This window comes from Dromaius novaehollandiae, chromosome 9 (assembly GCF_036370855.1).
Source record: "Dromaius novaehollandiae isolate bDroNov1 chromosome 9, bDroNov1.hap1, whole genome shotgun sequence".
Lineage (NCBI taxonomy): Eukaryota > Metazoa > Chordata > Aves > Casuariiformes > Dromaiidae > Dromaius > Dromaius novaehollandiae.
In genome coordinates this window covers 11846924-11872800 of record NC_088106.1, presented here as the reverse complement: position 1 = coordinate 11872800, position 25877 = coordinate 11846924, and the positions used below count along the sequence as shown (strand labels likewise).

The following is a 25877-nucleotide window of genomic DNA, read 5'->3' as shown; positions in this document are numbered from 1 at the left end:
GCTGTCCTGCGGCTGTTCCTCTTCCTGGTGCCTTTGGAACTGGGTGGACACCAACTGTCTCCAAAGGAGGTCCTGTGGCCAGCATCACTGCTCCAGTCCAGGGCTCGTGGAGGGAGACAGGAGCAGGCTAAAATGTCCCCCCCCAGAAGTTGTGTCCTAAAGGCTGCAAAGACTCATCACCGGTCTAGAGAAACCCTGACCCTGGCAGGCTCCAGGCACCCATGGGTGGGTGCTGAGGCAAGAGGGTGGCCGTGGGTGCATGGAGCAGCTCTGCCCCCCCACCTCCCTCAAAGCATGATGCCTTCTCCCTGCCGTGGGGCCTGTTGCCCTGCCATGGCTCGTCCCCCACCAGGGGCTGTGCAGGAGCATGGGGCTGAGAGATGCCCAGCTCCAAGGCAGGACCAGCTGGGCCCTGCTCCGTTGCAGGGATGTGCGTTCCCTCTGGCACCACCAGCGCGCCTGTGCTGAGTGAGGGCCCCCAGACAGGGCCAAAGGCCCTCTTTGCACTGCTAGGGCTGCAGGAGGGGGGTTGAACCCAGCGCCAGGGCTGGCGAAGAGGACCTGCCGCGGGATAGAGGCTGGCATCTTGCTCCGGGCAGTGCCAGGCCAGCAGGCAGAAGCAAGGTCCTTCCACTCCCCCGTGCCTCCCCTGCCAGTGCTGTTGGGGAGCAGAGTCTCTCCAGGATACCTCTGGGATCCCCGGGGAGAGCAGGCACTGCTCATGCCCAGGCTGTTCCTGGCGAGGGAGGTGAGGGGTTGTGGTAGGAGCATCGTGGAGGTTGGGAGGGCAGATCAGGCTGTTCCCCATCCTGGGAGGAATATGTTCCACCCGGCCTGGCTTTGCATGTCCCTTGCTGCTGGAGGGTTCCCGTCCCTGGGTCCCCTGTCTCTCGGCTTCTCCATGGTGTCGGAGACACTTGCGGGTACTCACTCTTTCTCCACCAAGACTAGGCGCCCATCTGGCGCTGCACAGGGGCCCGGAGAGCTTCCAGCCCTGCGGCAGGGGCAGCAACGGGGCATACAGCTGCATGTGCCCTGCGCACGTGTCCCTGCCTGAGGGGCTGTGATAGTGTGTGTGCAAAGCCTGTGGGGCTGTGCATGCATGGTAGGGGGCCTGGTCTGCATCCCTCCACCCTGTGACACCCCGAGGGCTGTGGGGCCAGAAAGATGCCCCACTGGGGCTGCAGGGGGGCACTGTGGGGCCTTGTGCCAGGCCTGACCGGGGCACCCTGAGTGGGGACAGGTGACTGGTGTGGCCAGCTGCTGCTGGGCGCCGTGGGGCTCTGTGGGGCTGGGGATTAGGGCAGGGGAGAGCGGGGAGCCAGGGTCCCCAGGGCAGGGGGCACCACACTGCAGGGGCTGGGCAGAGGTGGGGGCTGGTCCCAGGGTTGGGGTCTCTGGCGGTCCCGGGGGTCCTGTGGGTCCAGGCGCTGTCCGCGGTGCTGGCATGGCGCTCTCCGTGGTGCCTGGCCTTCCTCCCTTCTTCCTCTTCCTCCTCCTCAGCCTCCCCTCTTCATCCACCTTCTCATCTCCCTTCATTCCCCTTCTCTTCTTCCTTCGTCCCCCCTCTTCCTCTTCCTTCCTTCCCCCTCTTCCTCTTCCTTTATCCTCCCCTCCTTCTTACTTCATCCCCCTTCTCTTTCTCTTCATCTCCTCCTCCTCCCTAGCCTTCCTCCTCATCTCCCCCTCCTTGTCTTCCTCTTCCCCAGCCTTCCTCCCCTGCTCCTCTTCTTCCTCCCCTTCCTCCTCCTCTTCGCTAGCCTTCCTCCCGCCCTGCCTCCTCCCTCCCTCCCCCCATCCTCCTCCTCTTCCTCCCGCCGCCCTCCTCCCCCTCTCCCTCCTCTTCCTCCCCCAGCAGTGACGTCGCTGGACGTGCTGGTCCCCGGCCCGGCGCAGACACCGCTCGCGGCTCCGCACCGGCGGGCCCGGTGCTGCCGGCGCGGCGGGGCAGGACCGTCCCGTGGGGCCGGGCGCCGCCCGGGGCCGCCCATGCGGCCGGGGGGCGATGCGGGCGGCGCGGAGCCGGCGCTAGAGCCCGCACCGGGGCCCCCCCGGGAGCATGGGCTGCATCGGCTCCAAAACCACCATCGGTGAGCGGCGCCGGCCGGGCTGGGGGGCGTGGGGGCCGCGGAGGCGCCGGCGGCGATCGGGGCCGAGGGGGCCTGGGGGGATGCGGTGCTGTCGGCGCTGGGGGGAGGCTGGGGGCGCTGCTGTGGCGGAGCTGGGGGGGGGGTGGCATGCTGTGGCGTGTGGGGGGGCGAATAGTGTGGCTTGGGGGGCTTTTGGGGGCGGAGGGCTATGGGGGGGGTTCCGAGGCTGGGAGGGAGGGCATGGCATGGCTCTAGGGGAGCTGGGGTGGCCTAGGGGCTGGGGGGGTGATACAGGGCATGTATGGGCTCTGGAGGACCTGGGATCCCAGGGGCCGAGGGGCCGTGGAGGGCCGAGGGGGGTTGGGGCCTGGGGAGGCTGCTGTGGGGGGGCTGGGGTGTCCTAGGGGCTGGGGAGGTGGTGGGGAAGAGGAGGCTGTGTGGGGTGGGGGGGCTACAGAGGGCTTGGGGCACTGCTGTGGGGTGTGTGAGGGGGTGAGGAGGGCTCTGGGGGTGCAGGGGGTTGGGAAGGGGGTCAGGGATGGGGGTGTTCAGAGGCCTGGGAGGGTGCAGGGGTGCTCTGGGGGCTGAAGGTGTTCAGGGGGATGAGGGGGGCTGGTGGGGGTGTTTTGGAGGGCTGTGGGGCAGCATGGAGGTGCTATGGGGCTGCTGCAGATGTCCCAGGGATGCAGCAGGACGGATGGGGACTGTGGGGCTGGTGGCTGGCAGTGGGGCTCTAGCAGCATGCTGGGGGCTGTGGGGGTGTTGCAGCTGTGCCGGGGGTGTCCCGGGGGTGCCATAGGGAGGGATTCTGGGGTGTCGGTGCGGGGGTGTCACCAAGCGGTGCCCCTGCTCACTGCTGGGGGGGTGATGCCAGCGACAGCCGCCCCAGCAGCCGGGGCTGGCCCCAGCTGGGATCGGGGGGGCTCTTCACCCCGCCGTGTCCCACCCCCCTGCTGGTTTGCATCAGCCAGGCCCGGCTCTGTGCGGCTGCGATGAGGCGCCTCGGGAGATGTTGTCCCCAGACCCCCCACCCCCCCGGGAGGGCGGCCTGGGCTGGGGGGGGGGGGGAGTCCGGGGTGCCACAGGCCCCTGGGGAGCCGGTGCAGGGACTCCCACTCTCTGTGGGTCCCTGGCACACCCCTGGTTTGGGGTGTTGGTGCCAGGCATTCGGGCTGTTGGGGTGGAGGATGGTGCCTGCTGCTTCTCCCCCTCCTCCAACCCCTTTTTGCCCCTTTCTCTCCTACCACAGGGAGAGCAAATTGGGGGGGGGGGGGGGGGGGCTGGAGGTGGTGCAGGAGCAGCAGTGCAGCCTCCCTCCGCACACCCACAGCCTGGCCCACTCCTGCACCCCAATAGCTTGCTGCAGCCACCCCCACCCCAATGCTTAAAGCCCCCCCGCCTTGCTACCCATCTCCTCAGGGCCCCACACCCCCATCCCAGGGAGACCCTCCGATGTGCCCCCCCACCCCGACAGGCCGGGTGCTGAGGCTGCGGTTTTGCTGGCAGACGGTGCTGCCGGGTGCTGCCGGGCCCTGCTGCCCTTCCTCCCCCCTTCCCCGGGGCGCAGGGCGCCGGGCTCAGCTCCCACCCCGGGCAGCCGGCACCCCCCACCCTGCCGCCTCCCGGCGCCCTCGCAGCCCAGACACGCGCCCGCCTCTGGGGTGGCCTGCGGCGCCCCGGCCCTCCCAGACACCCACCAAGCTGGCAGAGGCGCCCGGTCCCCGGTGCCGGGCTGGGGCCGCGTGTTCCCGCTGGCACAGGCTCGGCCTGCTGCCCCTTGCGTGCTGGAGGGCACCGGGTGCTGCCGCGGGAGAGGGCACCTGAGGCAAGCAGGCTGTGGCAATTTCATCCCTGCAATGAGCTGGGGTCTGGGCTCAGACTGGGTGAGACAATTGGTTATCCCGGCACCGGGCAAAGCCGCCAGCACGCGCAGTGAGGGGGTGATGCCCAGCGTCCCCGCGGCAGGGGCGGTGAAGGGCAGGCACCCGCGGTGGGGAGGCCAGCGCGCCGCTCACGCCGCCCCGGCTCTTCCCGCAGTGGCCGTGGACACGACCCTGCACGTGGAGTGGAAGGAGGTGAAGGCGCTGCCCGCGCTGTCGCCGCTGAGCGCCGCCCGGCCGGCCCTGCTGCACCGCCTGGCACGGCAGGCCTCCTTCGACAGCCAGGACTTCCTCGAGGTACCGCCGGCTCGGGGCTGCCGCGATGCCCGTGCCTGCACTGGGCGCCCCGCTGCGATGCCCGGGGTGGGCAGGTCGCAGCACCAGCCGAGGGGTGCGTGTGCCCGGGGCCGCCGGCCTGGGCATGCCACCGGAGCGGGCCGAGGGGCCACGGCTCCCGCTGCCGCCCCTGCCCGGTCCTGCCAGCGCGCTGCCGGCTCCGGAGCTGCTCTGACGTCAGCTCCGAGCCAGGGCTGTATCCTGGGAGAAATCAGTCCACGGTGCCTCGTTGCCATGGCGATACAATTTGTTGCGAGCCTCCGAGTCCCGAATCGCTTTCCCGCAGGCCGCGGGCACGGGCCCTGGCGCGGCCGTGCCGGGGCGAGGGGACGCGGGTGGCCCCAGGCCTGGGATGCTGCTGCTGCCCCGCGCCGCGGTGCCGGGGAGCCGTGCCCCGGTGGCACGCGTGTGCACCCTCAGCAGGGGCGGCACGCTCGTAGCGGGGCTGCGCGGGTTATACAGGGCATGCACACATGCGCGCGCACACGCGTGTGTGTGTATTCAGCAATTGCACACATGTACTTGTGTGTGTGTATGTGCACAGTGGGAGCACACACGTGTGGGAGCCTGGGTGTGCGCGGTGAGTGCATGTGTGTGAGGGGGTTCAGTGAGTGTGTGTGTGTGTGTGTGTGTGTGTGTGTGTGTGTGTGCGCGCAGCCAGTGTGCATGTGCACCACGAGTGCATGTGTGTGCATCTGCACACAGGGCGTGCACACGCGTGTATACACAGATCTGCAGTGAGTGCAGAGGGGTGTGTGTGTGCGCACGTGCAGCTGTACACAGCTAGTGCATGCACGTGCAGGTGTTCATTTACAGTCGGTGTGTGTGTAGCATGGAAGTGCACACGCGTGTGCACACACGTGGTTACCCAGTGAGCGGTCGCACGTGCAGGTGTGTGTACCAAGACTGTCGGGATGTGTGTGTGTGTGCATGCAGGTGTGCGGGTGTAGGGGTGCATAGTGTGTGTGCAGTAGTATCACATACGTACTAACAGCGTGCGAGTGTGCGCACAGCTGGGAAGCTGCACGGGCGCGGGGTGTGTCGGTGCCCCCAGCCAGCGCACCGTCCCCGCCCAGCATGCTGGGCCGTAGCGGGCACCGGGGGTGTGCGGTGTGCGGGGTGTGTGCGCAGTGGCGGTGTGTGCACAGACCTGCATGGGCACCCGGAGGAGGAGGGGGCCGTGCGTATCGTGCACACCCGCAGCCGCCCCGGCCCTGGCAGGGAAACCGAGGCGTGGGGGGCGGGCAGGAGGGGGCCAGGGAGGGTGCGGGGGCCGTGACGCCCCTGCCGCCCCGGGCAGGTCAATGTTGAAGACACTGTCGAGATGCTGCCCAAGTCGCGGCGCGCGCTGACCATCCAGGAGATCGCCGCCCTGGCCCGCTCCTCGCTGCACGGTAACCGCGCTGGCGGGGGGCCGGGGGGGGGCGGCCCTGCGGGGGAAGGGGCTGGAGGTGGGGGGAGCAGCCCGGACTGGAGGAGGGTCCCGGGGTCCCACCTCCCCGCGGGGCGCAGGGGGTCCCCGGGGCGGGGGGGGGTGCTGACGCGGCGGCGCCGCAGGCATCTCGCAGGTGGTGAAGGAGCACGTGACGAAGCCGACGGCCATGGCGCAGGGCCGCGTCGCCCACCTCATCGAGTGGAAGGGCTGGTGCAAGCCCGTGGAGCCGCCCGCCGCCCTCGAGAGCGCCTTCAGCTCCTACTGCCACCTCAGCGAGGGCGAGCAGGAGGCGCGCTTCGCCGCAGGTGGGCACGGAGCAGCGGGGGGGAGCGGGGGGGTTTGGGGACGCGGACATGGACATGGGAGCATGACCGGCTGCGCTGCCCCGCGCCAGGCGTGGCGGAGCAGTTTGCCATCGCCGAGGCCAAGCTGCGCGCCTGGTCCTCGGTGGACGGGGACGACTCCAACGACGAGTCCTACGACGAGGACTTGGTGCCCTCCGCCGAAAGCTCCCAGCCGGCCGGTAAGCCCGCGGGAAGGGGCGGGAGGGGGGCCCGCTCGGCGGCAGCGCCCGCTGCGTCGCCCCTCGTGACGCCCACCGTGGGCGAGGGGGGCTCGGCGCTGCCGCCCGGCGGGACGCTGACTGCCGGTGCGCCGGTGCCTTGCAGAGCCGCCGGGGCCGGTGCCCGCCAGCGCGCTGCTGCGCGACCTCCTGCACGGCCACTTGTGCCAGCTGAGCGCGCGGCAGGGCTCGTGCGAGCCCGAGAGCGACTCCTCGCACACCCTGTCGCCCGAGACCCTCTGCTCCAGCCTCTGCAGCCTGGAGATGGTGTCGCCCTCCGAACTCACTGCCAAACTGCTGGGCTCCCTGGGCGGCGAGGACCTGCTGCTGCCCACGCTGCCGCCCCCGGGCAGCCAAAGTGCCTTGCGGGGCCTGGCACGGCTCCGGTGCCGGGACCCCCTGTACTCCGTGTCCTACGCCGAGGCCTGCCTCCTGCCCGCCGACGGCGAGCTGGTGCTCAGCAAGGACTTCCCGCTGCGCCGCAGGGTCTCCGACGTCGCCTCCTCCGGCGTGGTGTCGCTGGACGAGGAGGAGGCCGCGGAGCCGTGAGGCCCCCCGGGGTGCACACCGCCCCGGCCCCGGCCCCGGCCCGCTAGCCGGGCACAGCGGAGGGAGGGGGGCCGCCCCCCCGGTGAGCCCCTGCCGCCCCGGAGCCCCCCTGGCGCCCGCCCGCGCCATTTCCGCGCCCCACGGCTCTTTTCCCCCATCCGGTTTTTCTGCATGAGAGCCAGGGGGGCCGTGGAGCGGGGGCGGCTTGGAAGGGCTTTTTGGGGAGGGGGGGTCTGAACCCAATTCAATGCCCCCTCTGGCCCCTCCCGAGACTGCTGGGCCCTGAACACGTGGGGCTGGCCATTCGCATGCTCCCCGTCCCCACATCCGTGGGTTCCCCGTTGGGGCGCAGGTCCCCCCCCCACTGGCATGGCTGAATCCCCTCGAGCAGCCGGGTGCTGGGGCAGGGGTGCCCGCTTGCTCCTGACCCCCCCCCCGGCTCCACTGTGGTCGTGGGGGTTTTGGGGAGTGGGGGTGTTTGCGCCCCTCTCCCCAGCCGGCTTTTATTGGACTGAGTTTTATACTGTGAACTGATGCGTCTGGAGGGGCCGCCCAGGGCTGGGGGGGGCCACGGCGGTGCTGAGCCCCGCGGTGCTGTGCCCGGCTGGGGCTCTCCATGCTTTTGCACCGGCGGGGGGCTGGCACGGCCACACTGGGGGCAGCTGGAGGGGGGCACAGACCCCCACAGCGGGTGGCTCGTGACCCTTTGCTCCAGCAGCAGCAGCAGGAACCCGCTGTGCCCAAAACCCAGCCCAGGGCTCGCTGCGGCGCGGGGGCCCAGCGTGGGGAGGCGGCGGGGGGGCCACGTTGCCCACCCCCAGCAAGGGAACCAAGTGCCTACAGGGAGGGCCAGGCCTGCCCGGCACCACCGCTGCCCAGGGTGTGGGGGGGCCCGCTGGCTGCAGGGTGGCCGGGCACGGTCTGGGGGTGCCCACCCTCGCCACCGCTTGCCCCCGTCCCGCATGGCGCCCGTTCTCGCGGGACTGCTCGCCGCCCGCGCCAGGCTCTGCATGTTGCCCCCGCTGGGGCCCGGCCCCTGCTTCCCACCGTCCCCCCCCCCGCCGCTGTACTGAGGCCGGGGCTCGTGACACCCAGGCCTGGCCCCAGCCCCCCCGCACCAGCCCCTGCCCACCCAGGGGTGCGCCCAGCTGTCGCCAAGCCCTTCGCTGCCTCCACGCTGCCCCCCCGCCCAGGCCAGCCTCTGCCTGGTGCCCTCCCTGCCATGGGGTGCCTGTGGGGCACCAGCCCCTCTCCCTGCGTGGCCATGCCATGGGGAGTGGGGGTTGCAGGTCTGGGCCGGGGTGGGGGCAGGAGGGGCAGGCCTGATGCCCTGGTGAGGGGCTCCCTGCCAGCTGGCCCAGCCGTGCTCCCAGGCATGAACATGCACGGACGCTCACCAAGAGCCCCCCCCCCCCCCCAGGCCAGCCAGGGGCACAGGGGCGGGTGCAGGGGTGCCCTGGAGCGGCACGAAGGGACCCCAGGCGTCCCGGCCCCTTTCGGACCCGACCCGCTGGGCAGCACCCTGCCCCCAGGGCTGCACCAGGAGGGCTGAGGGGCACCTGCAGGGGGGCGGGGGGCTTTGCTCTGTGTGCGTGCGTGTGTGTGTGCACGCGCGTGTCTGTGGGTGTGTGTACACCTTTGTGTTTGTGTGTGTGCGCATACACGTGTGAACGTGTTTGTGCGTGCTGTGTTTGCATATATGTGTGTGCGTGAGTACATTTGCGTGCATGCATGTGCATGCATGCGTGTCTGTGTGCAGGCACATATGTGGGTGTGCAGGCACGTGTGTACACGCCTGTGCGTGTGTGCACACGCGTCTGTGCTGTGTGTGAGTGCAGGGTGTGCATGTGCACCCGAGCGTGTGCAGGCGCGTGCACCTGGGGGTGTCTGTGTGTGTGTGCGCACAGCCGGGCAGGTGCCAGGGTGCCCCGTGCTGTGGGGCCGGGCCGCGGGGTGCCCTGGCCTCTGCACCGCCTGCCTCCGTCCCGCCAGGCCTCCAATAAAGTCCGTCGTGTGAGCAGCGCCCCGGGTGCCTCTTTTGCGGCTCGGGGCACCCTTGGCCCTGCCGGGGCAGCCCGGCACGGGGAGGGTCGTGGGGCTGCGCTGGCAGCGGCGGCAGGGCCCCCTGCACGCCCCCCCCCCACCCCCCCGGCGGCCTCGCAGGGTGACGAGAGGCCCCAGCCCTTATCGCGCATTCCTGGGCCGCGGTGGCCGTGCCGCGGCTACCGGGCTAATTATGGGCATCCGCAGGCTGCGGGCGCCCGGCCCCCTCCCCTTGGCTGGGGCGGCGGGGGTCTTGCGCCCGCCTGGCCGGCAGCATGGCCTCGCGCAGCTCGGCCGCCACGTACCGCGCCGGGCGCATTGGCACCTACGGCCAGGGCCCGGGGGCCGGCGAGCCCCGCTTCGAGGGCGACCGGCGGCACGGCCCCTTCGGGGCTCGGGCGCACGATGCCTTCGGGTACCCAGGTACCGAGGGGTGGCGGGGGGCTGCGGTGGCCGGATACCTGCCTGCAACTGGGGGGGGAGGTGGGGGGCACCCCTCTTTTGCACCCATTTCCCCCCCCCAGCTGTACCCCCCTGCCTTGTCCTGGGACGGAGTGGGGACACCCCGGCGTGCTGTCCCCATCTGGTGGCGGGGATTTGGGGGGCTGTGGGGGGGTCCTGACTGCCCCTGTTGCACCCCATGGCTTTACTGTGTCCCCTCAGCCCTCTGCCCCTCCCCCCCCAGGCCCTCTATGCTCCCCTAGTGCCTCCCAGCCCCCAGGCCCACTGGGCCCCCAGTTCACCCCCCCCAAGCCTTTCTGCACCTCCCTGTGTCCCCAGACCCCCCCCCCCAATGCACCTTCCCACTCCCGGTGCCCCCCGCTGCAATGTCTCCATGTCCTCAGACCCCCCCCCTGTGCCCCAGACCCCTTTGTGGCTCCTGCCCCCCCCCCCAGCACCCCCAGACTTTCCTGTAATCCCCCCAGGACATCCAGCACCCCCACCTGCCTGGCTACCCCTGTGTCCCCAGCCCCCCCCCCCATTTCCCTCTGCTGCCCCCAGCCCCCCCCCAAGTGCCCCCAGACCTCCGAGTGCCCCTGCTATCCCCAGCCCCTGCTGTGTGCCCCCCAGCCCCCCCCCCCCAGCACCCCACTACTGCCCAGTCCTGCAGACCTCCCTGTGCCCCCCGGCGCCCCGCAGCCCCTCACGTGGGGCCCGCAGGGTCCCCGGGCGCCGTGTGCCCCTGCAGCCTGGGCACCTGGGTGCGGGCCCAGGGCGACACCTACCAGGTGGTGGCCGACGTGAGCCAGTTCGAGCCCCCCGACATCGTGGTGACCACGTCCAACTGCCACGTCGCCATCCAGGCCGAGAAGGTGAGCGGCAGCGCCTGCCGGCAGCGGGGTCCCGGGGTCTCCCGCCCCATTGTGCCCCTGCCCTGAGCAGGCAAATGGCCCTGCTGGCAAGGGGGTAAGCGGGGACGGTCCCCTGGCAAAGGGCAGCTGGCAGCTCCTGCCCCATTGCATCTTCCGCTGGCTGTGGGGCAACTGGGAATTGGCTCCTCCTGACAATGGGGTAACTGGGAACTTGTGCCCCATTGCACTCCCCCCTATCAGACAACTGCAAACTGCCCCTGCTGGCAATGGGGTAACTGGGAACTCCTGCCCCATTGCACTTGCCCTGGTCAGGGCAACTGGGAACTTCCCCTGCTGGCAATGGTGCAACTGGGAACTGCTCCCTGCTGGGTAACTGGGAATTGTCCCCTTACGACACTGGTAGCTGCCCCATGGAGCTCCCCTCTGGTGCTGGGGCAACTGGGAACTGCCCCCCCCCCCCCACAAAACTGGGGTAACTGGGAAGTGACCCGGTGGCCACCATGCCCTTGCTGGCAGCGCGTACTGCCGCGGTGCGGGGTGGCGTGCCGTGCTGTGCTCCACGGTGCTGGTGCTGCTTCCCCACAGGTGGCCGAGGACGGCACCGTCTGCGACACCTTCACCCACAAGTGCCAGCTGCCCGAGGACATGGACCCGCTGTCGGTGAGCTGCGCCCTGACCGAGGCGGGCACGCTGGTCATCACCGCGCGGCGCCGCACCGGCACCCGCCCCCGCGAGCCCCCGCAGCCGCTCTACCGCAGCGAGGCCAGGCTGTGAGCGGCACCGCGCACCGGCACCCCTGCTGCCCCACGGCCCCGTGCCCCCTCCTGGCGCCATGCTAAATAAAGGCTTCTCGCCCCCGCGGTGATGCCGACCGTGTCGCGTGTGCCGGGTGCGCGGCCGGGCCCCGGCGCGGGCAGGGAGCCCCCCGGCAGCAGCGGTGCCCCCGGCTGTGCCCGTCCCCTCCGTGCCCAGGGCTGCCACAGAGCTCCACCTTGACGGCTCTATTTATAAAGTCCTTTTATTAAATTAATATAAAAATCTCTGTATTTACACGGTGAGGGGCCCGGACTTGGGCACACAGCAGAAATGCAGGCGGGACCCCCCCGCTTTGCAGGGGGGAGGTGCTCGGGGGGGTACCCCCCCCCCGTGGGCACCCCCAGCCCAATGCCCCTTCCCCCCACACTGCTGCCCGGGTCGAGGGGGACCCTGCAGGAAGGGGGTGCCGAGGCTGGGCTCGCGGGCATGGGGCTCGCAGTACTGGGGGGCACCGGGCTGGCAGGGGGCAGAGGTAGAGAAGTGGGAAGCCCGGGGCGGGGGGCAGGGAGGTGGGCACAGCGGCGGCGGGGGCACCCCTGGCACAGCCAGTCCCCGGGTCAGCGTGCGTTTCGCCAGCGCTGGATTGAAGGCAGCCCCCGGGGCGGGCGGGCAGGGGGCAGGCAGGAGGGGGGCAGCCCCAGCCCCCCTCCCCTGCAGCGCGGCAGCGGGCACGCCAGCACCCTGGGCTCACTGGGCCTTGTCGGGGGCGGCCTCGTCGGCGGGGCTGGCCTCGCGGGGCATGGGGTGGTGCTGGTGGCGGTCCCAGAGCTGGAGGATGTCGGTGGTGTCGGGCTCGCTGGCGCTGGTGGTGCTGTCGCGGAAGCTGGCGAGCGGCGGGCGCACCTTCACCCCCTTGGCCGTCAGCGAGCCCTCGATGGCCTTGCGCAGCTGCGGGCAGCGCCGGGCACTGTGAGCACGCGGCCCCGCGCGCCACCCGCCACCCCGGCTCTGCCCGCCGCGCTCACCTCCTTGAGCGACACCATGCCCACCAGCCGCCCGATGCTGGTGACGTACGCGTGGTCGAGGCCCAGCAGCGAGAAGATGGTGTGGGTCTGCAAGAGGGAGGGGGCTCAGCGGCCGGGGACACAGCGCGGGGGCTCGGCCGCGCCCCGGCGAGGGGGGCGGGAGGGGCGCCCGGCGCGGGTGCACCTTGTGCAGCGACGTGTGCTCCACCAGCTGGAAGGGCGCCGGGTCGATCTTGGCGCTGCTGAAGTCCACAGGCTGGTCCAGCTGCTGTTCCTCCCACTCCAGCACCTGGGGGGCAGAGGCCATGGGGCAGGGTGAGGCGGGGTCGGTGCTGGGGGGCACGGCCCCCTGCCCCCCTCCTGGGCCAGGGGGGCTCCAGCGAGGGCATCCCCCCCCCCCCGCCCAGGCACCTAACACTATGGGGGCACTGGACTCCTTCCCCTCCATGCTCAGCGCCTGTCGGGACCTTGGGGGTCCCAGTGGGGCAGGGGGTGCCCAGCGGCACTGCCAGCCCCCCATCTCACCTCTGACGGGGTCATCTTGTCACCCAGATCCAGATCCTCCTGCAAAAGAGGCGGTGGTGAGTGGGCCTGGCAGGGCAGTGGGACAGCATGCCAGGCACGGGCAGGGTGCCGGCATGGAGCGGGGCAGGGAGCGGGCAGGGAGCTGCAATGTGCAGGTGGGTGCAAGCAGGGCACAGGCAGGATGCAGGCAAGGTGCAGGCAGGGCATGGGCAAGGCACGGGCAGGGTGCAGACAGGGTGCAGACAGGGTGTGGGCAGGGTGCGGGCAGGGTGCAGACAGGGTGTGGGCAGGCTTGCGGGCAGTGCTCAGCAGAGAGCAGACAGGGCAGGGGCAGGATGCAGGAAGGGCACAGGCAGAGCACAGTCAGGGCATGGACAGGGCGCAGGCAGGGCGTGGGCAGGGTGCAGGTGGGGTGCAGGCAGAGTGTGTGCAGGGTGCAGGCAGGGTGCGGGCAGGGAGCAGGCCAGGTCCATGACTGGCTGAGAGGATCTGGGCCTGTGAATAGTTGAGCAGACACAGGCCATGCCATGATTGGTCAAGCAGAGTCAAGCCAAGTTTGTGATTGGTTGAGAGAATGCAGGCCGTGTCATGATTGGTTGATAAATGTGGGGCTAGTTCCCTGATTGGCTGACAGGATACGGGTCACATTACAATTCACCAAGCAGATTTGTGACTGAGAGGACACAGGCTATGCCGTGATTGGTGGAACAGAATCGGGTCTGTCAGAGATTGGCTTGCACATACAGTGCAAACATGATTGGCCAAGCAGAATTGTGCCAGCCCCTGATTGGCTGAGAGGATCCAGGCTGGGCTCTGATTGGCCAAGAGGAGCTGTGCCCAGCCTGTGACTGGCTGTAGCTTACCGTGACGGAAATGCGGACGTGTTTGGCCTTGCGCTGGGCTGTGCCCTGGGCCTGGCACCATGCCGGGGAGAGACAGAGGTGTCAGGGCATGGAGCGGGCAGTGGGGCCCACAGGGATGGGCAGGAACGGGCAGGGAAGGGTAGGGACAGGCGGGGACAGACAAGAATGGGCAAGGACAGGCAGGAGTGGGCAAGGACGGGTAGAGATGGGCAGGGACGGGCGGAGATGGGCAGGAATGGGCAGAGATGGGCCGGAATGGGCAGGGATGGGCCGGAACGGGTAGGGATGGACAAGAATGGGCAGGGACGGGCAGGAATAGGCAGGGACAGGTAGGGACAGGTGGAGATGGGCAGGAATGGGCAGGGATGGGCAGGGATGGGTAGAGATGGACAGGAATGGGAAGGGACGGGCAGGAATGGGCAGGGACAGGTAGGGACAGGCAGAGATGGGCAGGAATGGGCAGGGATGGGTAGAGATGGACAGGAATGGGCAGGGATGGGCAGGAATGGGCAGGGATGGCTAGGACCAGGGAGGGATGGACAGAGATGGGCAGGACCAGGGAGGGATGGGCAGGGATGGGCAGGGTCAGGCAGGGATGGGCAGGGAGGGCACCTCACCTCAGCAGGCTCTGCAGTGGTGTTGGCACAGAAGAGGCTCTTGAGAGCGATGCCAGTGTGGTCGCTGGTGCCTGCTGCAGACATAGAGAGTGCGTCAGGCCCACGGGGCACCATCCCTGGGGCCTGCGGGGCCAGGGTGCAGGCAGGGCCCAGACTTACCCGGGGGGCTGTCCGCCAGGCCGCTGGGCACCCGCTTGAGCGCTGGCTTCAGGGGCTTGCGGGAGCTGCCACGCACGGGGGTGAAGGATGACGCCTCAGTGCTGATCTGTGGGAGGGGGCACGGTGCCAGGTGGGTGGCTGGCGCCCTGGGCCGCCCCCGGCAGCCGGCTCCCCCCCCACGGAAGGGCGGCAGTGCCAGGCCGGCTGCCCAAGCCCTGCCAGCATCCTCACCTGGAAGCGGACGCCCGTGTCGGAGAGCTGGTGCCCGTCCTCGGCGGTGCCCGCCTGCTCCGCCAGCGCCTTCTCCCGCAGGGCCTGGAGCCGCCGCTCAGGGCTGAGCTGGTGGCTGAGCAGGGCCACCACCTGTGCCCGCTCGATGGAGCCCAGCAGGATCATGGACTCTGCCGGCAGCGAGGGGCCCGGGTGGGCACTGCACACCCAGGGCACCAAGCCACCAGCTGCAGCAGTGCGGCTCAGATGCCTGGGTTCCCCTCCCTCCCACCCCCAACGTGCCTCAGTTTCCCCAGTGGCCGTGCAAGAAAAGGAGCCCCATGCCCGCCTCAAGCGAGTGTTTGTGCCACCCTCTGCCTGCCCCACCGTGCCCGGCCATGCACATGCTGGAGGAGCCGACCCTGCGGTGGTGGTGGAGCTGTGCCCACTGCCCTCGTGCCCACGTCTCACCAGCTGACTCCACCAGTGCCAGGCTCTTCATCTTGGTGCTGTGCAGGACGTGCTGCAGGTCCCGGTACTTGCAGTTGAGGGTGACATAGCGGATGTCCCGCACCATGATATCCTCCACCCGCACATTGTATTTCCTGCCCAGGGTGACGTGATGTCCTCAGCACGGACAGGCACAGCCACCATGGCACGGCGGTGCAGGGTCAGGGATGGTGCCTGTGCCCAGCAGGGCCACGTCAGGGCTGGCCAGGGGTATGGGGACATTGGTGGGGATGGCCCAGGGTGGGCCCATGGGTGGCACTCACTCGTGGTGCCCCCAGCCCAGCTCGGGGAGGTAGGGCAGCTTCTTGATGCGGATGATGCTGTCGTAGAGGGAGGGCTGGAGGCTCTGGGCCACGGCGTTGGCCAGGATCACAGCGATCATGACGGGCAGGATGTGGGAGATCTGCCCCGTCAGCTCGAAGACGATGACGGCCGTGGACACCGTGTGGGTGACGGCGCCTGACAGCGCGGCCGCCCCTGTGCCCACACGTGTCCCCAAGAGACACAGGGGCAGCCCGTCAGGTCCCTGCCTGCCTGCCTGCAGGGCTGTCCTCCCACCCTGTCCCTGGGGGACCTTAGGGACACCCCTGAGGACATCCCCATCCCTGGGGCATCCCCCATCTCCAGGGAAACCCGAAGCCCTCAGGACACCCCTATGCCTGTGAGATCCCCTAGCTCCAGGGACACCCGAGCCCTTGGGACCTCCTGGGGACATCCCTGGCTCTGGGGTCACCCCAATCCCTGGGAACACTGCCCCGGCTCTGGACAAGCCCCAGAAACACTCCCCTGGGCTCTTTTGGAGCATCTCTGAGCAGGCAGCAGTGTGGTGGGCACGTGGCATCCCCGTGCCGGTCCATGGGCACAGTGCTTACCCACCACGGCGTAGCCCCCCGGCACGATGCGGTAGGTGTTGCTGTTGGTGTGGATGCCATCCGGGAACCAGGCTGCCATGCTCTCACCCACCAGGCGCCCAAAGGCTGCCCCTGCCCAAAGAGAGTTGCTCGGAGCGGGCAGGGGGTCCGCGGGGTTGGGCAGGGATGTGGGGTGCCCATCAGGCTCTCCCTGTGCCCTACCCAGCCTCTCCTGCACCCATGTTGTGCCTCCCTTGCTGTGGGTGCTGCCAGGGGAAGGGGACACCACGGAGGACAGTGACTCCTCCTGTGCCTGGCTCGGTGCCCCATGAAGTGTCCCATGAAGCCAAGGCTGCCAGGCTCCCTCCTCCCACGTGCCCGAGCAGTGGGCAACACGCTGGGGTGGCAGGCTCTCACCGATTACGAAGACGGGCATGAAGGCTCCGCAGGGCACGGGGATGGTGGTGGCCAGGGCTGACATCCAGAACTGCGTGGTGGGCACAGGCATGTGTTAGCTGGCGCCCTGGCCCGAGCCTCCTGCCAGCTCCAGCCATGACCCCAGCTGGCATCAGCACTGCCTGCCATGGAGCAGGACATGGGCACAGCACTGTGCTGTGGGGCAGCCTGGCTCCTCCGAGGGGGCACCCAGCCAGCATCTCCCTGGTGGCACCTGGGAACACCCAGCCAGCACCTCCTTGATGGCATTTGAGGACATCTGCCAGTGCCCTGGGCTGGCACACCTGGGAGATACCCACCTTCATGAGGATGAAGACAATGAGGGTGACGAAGACATTTGAGCGGGGGTGGTGCCAGGCCTCCAAGATGCCCAAGTACTCGAACTCCTCGCTCAGCCCCTGCTTGGCCCACGTCTGGTTGTCGAACAGCGTCACCAGGGTGTCCTTCTGGGTGAGCTGCTGAGGGGCAGGGATGAGATCAGGGTGGGCACTGCCCACGCAGGTGCTGACTGCATGGACTGCTGGGTGCTGCCCCTCCGTCCCACGGTGGGCGTGGGGTGCCACGGGTACCTGGCCAGCCATGAACTGTCCAAAGCCAGGCGGGAAGGTCAGCGTGGAGATGAGCAGTGTCACCAGGGCAGGAAAGAGCAGACGCCTGGCAAGGTGGCATGAGATGATGCCAGTGCACCCCAATGCCTGCTGCCCCCCAGCTCCTACCATGCCGGGTGACAGCCACTCTCCCCAGGGGGTGCTGGGCACCTACTTCTTCATGAGGAAGCGGTTGATGGTCTTCTGGCGGCGCATGAACTGCACGATCTTGCGGTTGAGGTAGACAAAAAGCGCGCCCCCAAAGCCACTGGCGATCCTGGGCATGGGCCTGGCATGAGTGCCTGTGCCATGCCCCACCACTGCCGAGGGGAGCCCGGCCAGAGCAGGGACCCCGTGGCCACCAGGACATCCTGCAGGGGAGCGGGACGGATGCCCGTGCACAACCGCACTCACCCGATGACAGCGAAGGCAGGCAACTCCTGCAGGTCGAAGGGGAAGTCAAGGCGGAAGCGGGTTTTGAACAGCGCTGTGATTGTCTCTGGGGAGCACGGTGAGGGTTAGAGGGGACCCCTCTGTGGTCCCCCATGCCCATGGGCCCAAGTGCCACCACCCCCTGCTTGCCCTGGCAGCAGCCAGCCCTGGAGAGGCAGGATGGGCAGTGGTGCCCCATGCGCAGGCAGGAGCTACCTTCATCCTTGTTCCAGACTGCGAGGACACGGAAGATGAAGGCACTGAAGGTAGCAGCAAAGAAGCCGCGCCAGTAGTTGCGGACGGCGAAGAAGGTGGAGGTGACCTCAATGCTGAACAGGACACCTGGCACCAGGGGAAAAGACACGAGGGAGGCAGCGAAACCAAGCCAGGCCCCCCGGGCACCTGGCATGCTTCCCGCCTGGAGCGCCCATGCTCGTGCAAAGCCCACGTGGGGCTGGGTGGCCCCACAGGCACGCTGGCTGGCGGTGAAGGCCTTCCCGGGGCTCCTTGGCAAAGCACATGGCCAGTTCCCCAGCTATCTGCAATGGGCACTGGACAGCAGAAGATGGCGCGAGCAAGAGGGCAGTGCAGGGATGTGAGCAGCAGCACAGGGGCAGGAGGCAGATGGTGTTGGGGTGGGGGGCGCACGCACGCACACGGACAGATGGATGGATGGCCGGGGCAGCTCAGCACGCGGAGGACAAGGAAAGAGTTAGACATGTCACCAACCTACGGGCAGGGCTCAGTGGGGCCGGAGCAGGGAGCTCCCTGGAGTGCAGCGTGGCAGGGCGAGAGGACGAGAGGAGACATTACACCTCGGGGAGGACGGCACCCGCTCCCCCCTTCCTCCTCCCCGCGGGCACCCCTGTCTGCAGCGGCGCTGCCCGCTCCAACACCAGCCCGGGCCTCGAAGGAGGAGGCACAGGCAGTGCCCTACCCCTGCCTGGCGGTGCCCGTGGGGGTCTCTGGGCAGGGGGACCTGGTTTCTTCTCCAGAGAGGCCCAGGTGCCTGGGCAGGATGGGCATGGGGGGTGCTGTGCCAGCCCCCGGGGCAGGGGCTGGGGGGCACTGGGGGCTGCCCTACCTCCGATGGGGGCGGCAAAGCAGCAGCCGACACCGACGGCACAGGCGGCCGCCAGCATCTCGATGTTCCTCGCCTCGTTCTGCGGGCAGAGCGGCAGTGGGTGAGCGGGCACTGCCCCCCAGGGCTCTGCCAGCCCTGCCGGGGGGCACAGCCGGAGCCCCCGTCTCCCTGGTGGCCCCGTGCCCGCTCACCTCGTAGATGCCGCCGAAGAGGGAGAGGAAGCGGCTGAGCAGGGTCGCGCACATGCTGGCGATGTGGACGAAGGGGCCCTGTGGGGACAGCGTTGGGGCCGTGAGGTCGGGGTGCCCCCAAGCCACCGTGCCCCGCCGCCCACCCCGGGCCCAGCCCTCACCTCCTTGCCCAGGGGCATGCCGCTGCCCAGGGCGCACGTCAGCCCGATCACCTTGGCCACGAAGGTCTTGAGGGTGAGGTACTCCTTCAGCACGACGCCCCGCAGGATGGTCTTCATCTCGGGGATCCCCGAGCCTGGCACAGTGGGGACAGCCCTGACCCAGCAGCCACCACCCGTGGCCATGGGGGGACCCCCAGAGGCACCTCTCCACACCATAGCGCAGAGGCACACCCAGGGTCATCCCCATAGCCCTGCAGAGCACCCCCAACCCATAGCCCTGGAGGCCCAAACCCATGCAACCAGGGAGGCCCTCAGGAGACCAGCCCATAGCCCTTGGAAGAACCCCAGGACCCCCAACCCTGTAGTGCAGGGACACCCCTAGGACAGCCCAGCCACCCCCAGGGGTGCCTGCGGCACCAGCAGGGCCCTACCCACAGCCTGGGGCGCGAGGATCTGGGTGAAGCCAGCTGAGAAGGTGATGAGCACGGTGGGGTAGGTGACCCAGGCCAGGTACTGCAGCAGCACGTTGGTGTCCAGACCCCCGTACATCCACTTCTGGGCTGTGGGCACAGTGAGAGACGCAAATGGTGGGTGGCAAGGGGCATGGCATGGCCCTGCGGTCCCATGCACCAGGCACGGGGACCCCACTCGCACTGCTCCCCGGGCCCCGCACCTCGTGCCCGAAGCCACCCCATCATCCTTGGGAGCCCTGGGGACCACCGCTGCCCACTCACCTTGGAGGCAGGTGGCGATGGCGAAGTCCATGGCCCAGCTCACCAGCGCCATGACCAGCCCCAGGAGGATGAGGAAGATCCAGTCCTCACCCACCTTCGAGATAAGGAACTGCTGGCACTGCACAGCACACACTGCGGGCACAAGGGCAGGCTCAGGGCCGGAGCAAGGGGCCAGGCGCCCTGGGGATGGGCACAGGCTCTCCTCTCCCCACGCTACCCCAGGGCATTGCTGGCAGGGACAGCATGGCCACACGCCTCTGCATGAGCACGCAAAGCACAAGTGCTCACAGCTGGACACGCACAGCTGCACACCTCCTCCTCAGGCATGCACACACGCATGAGCAACACCCCAGCCCCATCACCTCCCCCCAAGACGTGCAGCTACAGGCAACCATCCATGGACACCCATGTGCGCACACACACGTGGAGTACAGACAACCGCGCACACACTGTGCACAACGGCACAAACCAGGTGCACGGGCTGCTTGCACACACGCCAGGCAGCCGCACACGCGTGTGCGCGTTCATGCGTGCTGCCATAGCAAGGGCTTGCACACAGCCACAGCCTCACGCGGGCGGTACACACAGCCCCGCACGGCTGTGCACACACACACACACAAGCCTGCAAGTGCTGCCCCTGGCACAGTCCCAGGCAGAGGGGCCGGGGCCCCCGGTCCCTGCGGCGTGCCCAGCTATTTTGGGCCATTGTGTCCCCGGTGCCCGGCGGGCAGGTGGCATTGTCCTCGGCGCTGGCGCCCCGTGACAGCAGGAGAAACCCAACCCGTGGCGGGCGGCGGGGCGGGCAGCGGCCCCCCGCTGCCGCCTGAGGCCCTGCGCGCTCGGCACACGTCCCGCCGGCGGCCCTTACCGCGGCAGGGGGCACAGCGGCCCTGGCGGTACTCGAGCAGCTCCGAGGGGCGCCGGGGCCGGGCGCCGCTGCCACCGTCCCAGCGCTCCTGCTGCAGGCGCAGCCGGGCTGCCTCGTCCTTGGCGAAGGTGCCCAGGTCCTGCGTGTAGCGCCCGTACATCTGGCGGGACAAGGGGGGGGGGCAAGGGCATCAGGATAGGCAGGGAGGCGCCGTGCCGGCTGTGACCCCCCCGTCCTGCCGCCAGCGCCCACACGCCCCGTCCTGACGGAGGAAGCACCCGCTAGCTCGGTCTGGTGCCCATGCACAAGTGGGGAAACTGAGGCAGGGCAACCGGGCACACCGCGCCCGGCGTCCCAACCTCCAGAATGGGTGTCCCCGGTGCCAGGGAGGCGGAGGGAGAAGCTGGGGGTGCCGGGCGAGGGGGCGCTTGGCCGCTGCCTCCCCCGGGGGGGGTGTCCAGGGTGGTGCAGCTCCGTGCCCAGCCGGGAAAAGGCCGGGCAGATAACACGCATGGGGATCGATGGCAATTGTTCCCCCGCGCGCTGCGTTCGCCCCGCTGGTACCAGTCCCCGGCCCTGCCCAGGTGTCCCGGACATGGGGCTGGGCTGGCAGCGGGTGGGGAAGAGCCTCCGGCTGCAGGAGCATGGCAAGCCTGGCCCTGGAGATTCTCTGAGGGCTAATATTGCGGTTGTGCTCCTGCTTCACCCATAGTGGGGAGGCATCTGGGTTTGCCTCCTTCGCATGGTTAGAAAAGCAGCTGGGATCTCCCCAGAGGGAGACATGCTCTGATGTGAACTGAGCTGGCCGGTCTCGACTAGCAGTGGGGAGGCATGAGGGCAGTGGGGTGCACAGCAGCCTGGGGACACCCCCGGCAGCCCCTCCCCCCCCCCGTGCAAGGGGCAGCTTTGCCCTCCTCCTCAGTCCCTCCTGCCTGGCAGCAGCACAAGGTCTGGCCGCGGCAGCGGGGCGGCCCTGGCACTGCCCCCTGCACCGCCTGGGAGCTCTTTGTGCCCGTCCTCGCCGCCGGGCCCACGCGGGGCGGGCGCAGAGCCGGGGGCATTTGTCCTGTGCCGGCGGGCACTGCCAAGGACTCGGTTGCTTGGTTTCCGCCTCGCTCTCCCCCTGGGCACGACCTGAATGCCGAGCGCCAGCGGTTCGCCCGGCACAAAGGGAGGTTTCAGGGCCCGCGGGGGGACCTGCCAGGGCTCCCACGTCTGCCCGACGTGAGCCCCATGCCGATGGCCTGCCCACCCGCCATGCCGCGCTGCCACGGCACGTGGCCACCGAGCCCCGGGCTGGGGGCAAACACAGCCCTCCGGCATGGCCCGGCGACGGGGCAGTGGGACGGGTGGGCACCGCGCTTGGCACGCCGTGGAGCAGCCCTGCCTGCCAAAGGCGCTACTTGCCCCAGATGCCTGGGTCCCTCTCATGCTCCTGCCCACCTGCGGGTGAAAGGCAGGACCACCGGCACTGCCCCTCTGCACCGACACGTGTCAGGCCCCCCGGTGCCCCCGGGGACAGCGCGACAGTGGCACCGAATCGGGCACGGGGCACTTCTCCCCACCATGCCTTCAGCCCAGGTCTCTTTAGCAAGCAGCAGAAAGCAGCCAGACGGGCACCGGGTGGATTCTCTGCTGTCTAATACCGGGGTTGAGCTCAGCTGTGGGCGGGAGGAGAGGCTTGGGGGGGGGGGGGGGCACATTCATTTCCATTGCTAACCCTCCTGGTATGGATTTTCCCCTCAAATCCTGTCCAACATTGGCTCGGCAGGCCCTCGACCCCATGGATAAGTGCTGGGGGGAAGGAGGAGGTGGGTGGAGGCCTCCTCGGGGGCCGGATTCAGCATCGCCTGCCAGAGAGGACCCCGGCCCTGCACGGGGCCTGCCCCGGCCCGGCGTTCAAAGGCTCCCTTCGGGCAAAGCTTGTTTCCTCTGGAAGAACAACCGGCCCCGCACCCCGAGGAGAGCTGTCGCCGTGCCAAACGCCCGCCTCCCTCTGGCCTCCCCACCTGCCCGGCTCGCAGCCAGACCCAGCCCGGAGGAGGGGGACCCCCAGGCCTCACCCCCCAGCTCAGCACCGTGCCTGCCTCACAGGGCCGTGCCGGGGTGCTGGGCACAGGGCCGCTGCGTTTTGGGGTCCCAGGCAGGTCCCCCCATACAGCCGCAATGGGTCCCCCCTACTTTGGGGGAGCTTTGCCCAGCCCCTGCCCTACGCGTTCCCCTATCCGTGCCCAATGCCCGCTGCCCACGTTTGCCGCAGGACAGGCTCCGAGACGGGGGCACAGCCCCCCATGCCCGGCCAGTGCTGGGCACAGCCCCGGTCCCCTCCCCGCATGGGTACACGGCCTGGCAACGTGCCCACCGCCAGCGCTGCCCCGCTGCTCCCCGACCCCTGCCCGCCGCAACGGAGGGCAACGGAGGCGAGGGGCCACGGCAGCGCGGGCAGGACACCCAGAGCATCCCCCGGCAGCCCGCCGTGCCCACCGACCGCCCACCCCGGCGCCCTGCCCACGGCCCCGGCACAGCCGCGGCGAGGGCCGGCGGTGGGTTCTCTTCTTCCTCCTCCTCCTCCTCCTCCCCCCGCTCGGGTTATTTTTCCACAAAGGCCTTTTGAAACACAAACAGCCCCGGGACTCCAGCCTCCGCCGCGAAGCAGCTGAACAATCACAGTGCCGGGCGGGCAGGGAGCGGGCACGGGGGGAGGCTTGGCAGGGGCACCCGGGGACACAGGCACAGGCGGGTGCCGGGACTGCGGCCCCCGGCACGACCCCTGCCGCAGCCCCCCAGCCCGCGCCAGCCCGAGGCGCCCGCCGCACCCAGAGCCGTCCCGCACTCGGCGTACGGGACCGGCAGCCCCGGGAGGCAGTGACGGGCACGTGGGAAGGGTGCCCAGACGGTGCTGGCCAGCCCGTGCCCCCAGACCACGGCCCTGGGGGCTCCCCAGAGCAGGGGCCGAGGGATGCCCCAGGCCGGCAAACCCACGGGCTGGCGGCGCCGGGAGCCACCGGGCAGACGGAGAGGCTGGGGGATCTGTGTCACGCCGCCTGTCTTAGCCGGGCTCTAATCGCCCTGAGCGGCTCCACCGCAAACAAGGGCAGTTTGTGAAGCTTAATCTCCCCTCCCCGGGAGGCCCTTTGCTCCCCGTCACGGCCGCCTGGCATGAGGGGGGCACAGGGACCGGCAGGCTGGCGTGGGCCCCGGCACCCCCGCACGGCTGGGGTCTCTCCCGGGCAGGAGGGCAGAGGAGGCCGGTGCCGGGGGGAGCCGCGGGCACGGGGCAGGGAGGGAGGCTTGGGGGCTGTGCCCGGGGCTGGCAGGCTCAAGCCAGCCCATGCCAGGCTCCAGCTGGACCCGAACTCTCCTGGCAGGTGCTGGCAGGAGCTGGTGCTGGCTCAAGCTCCCCGGGAAGGGCTGGGCAGCCCTCCTGCCTGGCATGTGCCCGGCACCTCCCCGGAGCCAGGCGTGAGGCTTTGGGAAAGGTGCCCGTGCCCAACCTCACCCCTGGTGGCATCTGTGCCCACTGTGGGGGGACCCTTCCCGCTGCCTGAGCCCCAGGTGGCTTTGGGAGCCCTTCAGCAGCCCAGAGAACATGGGGATGGGCACCCTGGGGTGCCCACGGAGCGGGTGCTGCCCTGCTTGGAGGGAGGGAGGGCAAAGTCTGCCTGCACCCTGCAGGGCTGCCCCGATGCCGGCCCCGATGCCGGCATGTGCTCTCCCCTCTGCCCTGCCTGCAGACTCCTCCAGCCCTGTGGCGCCCGGCTGTGCCACCCTCTGTGCCAACCCCCAGCGGATGCAGCCCAGTGCGGAGTTCAGTGTGGGGCCAGGGCAGCGGGAAAGAGGCGCCCCCTTCCCCACGGCTCCCACCGAACGATGCCCCCATCCCGCTGCTCGTGCCCCCGCGCTGGCCCCCAGCTCAGCTCTGCCTGCCAGGGAGACGCCCCAGGGCCCGATAAGATCACGGAGACACCGCGCACAATCGGGCTTTCACAGCCAGCAGCTCTCCTGGAGCACCCAGGCTCTGGGGTGGCACAGAGTGGCCACCGAGCAGGACCCCTGACAGCAGCCTTGGGTGCTCAGAAAGACGAGCCAGGGTGCCCACGCCAGCCCGGCATGGCAGTGGGGAGGAAGGGGTTGTGCCCCACGCAGCGGGGACCCCTAAGCTGCCCAGCGCCCACATGCCAGGCTGGCAGGGCACATGGGGCATTGCGTCCTGCTGGAGCAACTGGCTCAGGCTCTCTGCAGACACAGGCAGCCGCGGGCAGAGGTGCCCAGTGGCGATTTGGTGTCCCCTTTCCTTCCCCGCATCCTTCCCTCCCTCTCTCCCCACCTCTCCTGGCCCTGCTTGGCTGCAGGCTTTTGCCAGGGCAAAGTACCCATTTGCTGAGCCACGCTGGGCACTGACCCAAGCCGAGGCCAGGGAAAAGCACCTTTGCTCGGGATGCCAGAGGGCCGTGGGCAGCGGAGGGGACCGCCCTGTGCTCCCGTGGGGCAGCACAGCCGCGGGCATGGGGGGGAGGGCAGGGGCCGCCCCGGCCCGTGGGGAGCTCTGTGCCAGCGCTGGGCAGTGCCAGGGCAGCAGGGAGGCCTCGCGTGGGGATGGAGTCGTAAACACGGGGCTAAGGTTGAAGGCGGGGAAGATATGCTATCTCTGGGGCAGAGGGCTGGGGCTGGGCACAGCGCCGTGGGGCAAGGGCTGCGCGAGTGGCACAGGGGAGAGGGGCACCGCTGGGAGACCCTGCAAGGGTCCGTGGGGCAGGGACACCCCCCCCCCCCAGCGCTGGGGGCTTCCTTGGGGGGAACGAGGGTGCGAGCGTGCATGAAATCCCGCCGAGGCGGTGGGGGCTCGGCCGGGCTCCTCCGCGGCTGGGGGCTGCGGGGCGGCACCGAGCATCCCCGCCGTGGTGCCCGGCCAGCTGCTCCCCGGAGGTGCCCCAGCTCCCGGCACCCGACGGGGCCAGCGGCGACCGCGGGGGGCTGCTGCCTCCCCCCGCCGGCCCGGGCGCCGCCGACGGCGCGGGGGCAGAGCCGGGCCCTGGGGTCGCGCTGGGCACCGGCCCTGCGGCTGAGCGGGCAACCTGCGCGGAGGGGGCCGCCGTGGCAGCCCCCCGCGCCCCTCGCCCCCCGGCGCCCCGGGGCCCGGCCGCACTCACCAGCGTCTGCTCATACTGCAGCGCCCGCTGCGCCGCGCTCTCCGAGGCCATGGTGCCGGTGCCGGTGCCGGTGCCGGTGCCGCCGCCGCCGCCGCTACCCGTGGCCCCCCCGGTGCCGGTGCCCCGCCGGCGGCTCCGCCCGGGCGTGTGGGGCGGGCCCGGGGCACTGCCCGGGGGAGGGACCGGCCGCGCTCCGCCTCCGCCGCCGGCAACCGCCGCCGGCACCGGCACCAGCCGGCGGCACCAGCAGCCGCCACCGGTACCGGTACCGGCACCAGCACCAGCACCGGCACTCGCACCAGCACCAGCACCAGCACTCGCACCAGCACCGGCACCTGCCACTGGCACCAGCACTGGCACCCACTGGCGGCACCGGCACCCGCCGCTGGCAACACCCTCCGTCGGCACGGGCACCATCCCCATCCACCGGCACCCACCAGCAGCACTGGCACCTGCCGCTGGCAGCACCCTCCGGCAGCACTGGCACCAG

The 25877-nt window shown here is 69.9% G+C and overlaps 3 protein-coding genes across 7 annotated transcripts; 2 read left to right on the top strand and 1 right to left on the bottom strand.

Annotated features, from left to right (window-relative positions):
• The first annotated feature begins 1801 nt into the window (after positions 1–1801).
• FAM131A (family with sequence similarity 131 member A) lies at positions 1802–7909 on the top strand. The gene is made up of 6 exons (XM_064516686.1): positions 1802–2090; positions 4128–4267; positions 5607–5700; positions 5864–6046; positions 6136–6264; positions 6410–7909. Exons 1-6 carry the CDS (start codon positions 2060–2062, stop codon positions 6850–6852), a joined length of 1020 nt encoding a protein of 339 aa, XP_064372756.1. The 5' UTR covers positions 1802–2059; the 3' UTR covers positions 6853–7909.
• LOC112980128 (heat shock protein beta-7-like) lies at positions 7909–11212 on the top strand. The gene is made up of 3 exons (XM_026094766.2): positions 7909–9318; positions 10057–10208; positions 10794–11212. The coding sequence occupies exons 1-3, from the start codon at positions 9171–9173 to the stop codon at positions 10980–10982; spliced, it is 489 nt and encodes a 162-aa protein (XP_025950551.2). The 5' UTR covers positions 7909–9170; the 3' UTR covers positions 10983–11212.
• Positions 11209–25519, bottom strand: CLCN2 (chloride voltage-gated channel 2). Of its 5 annotated transcripts, none has more exons than XM_064516681.1 (24): positions 25388–25519; positions 20238–20397; positions 19370–19501; positions 19067–19195; positions 18636–18769; positions 18475–18552; positions 18284–18362; positions 17416–17541; positions 17182–17266; positions 16943–17044; positions 16750–16834; positions 16480–16635; positions 16142–16211; positions 15746–15856; positions 15137–15350; positions 14835–14968; positions 14385–14554; positions 14154–14259; positions 13995–14068; positions 13378–13428; positions 12515–12553; positions 12174–12278; positions 11990–12076; positions 11209–11912 (listed from the first exon to the last, which is right to left on the bottom strand). In XM_064516681.1, exons 1-24 carry the CDS (start codon positions 25436–25438, stop codon positions 11712–11714), a joined length of 2679 nt encoding a protein of 892 aa, XP_064372751.1. In that variant the 5' UTR covers positions 25439–25519; the 3' UTR covers positions 11209–11711. The 5 variants fall into 5 exon arrangements, with proteins under 5 accessions (XP_064372751.1, XP_064372752.1, XP_064372753.1 ...); XM_064516682.1 differs by having other exon boundaries at positions 13995–14065; XM_064516683.1 differs by lacking the exon at positions 13378–13428.
• Positions 25520–25877: the final 358 nt, after the last annotated feature.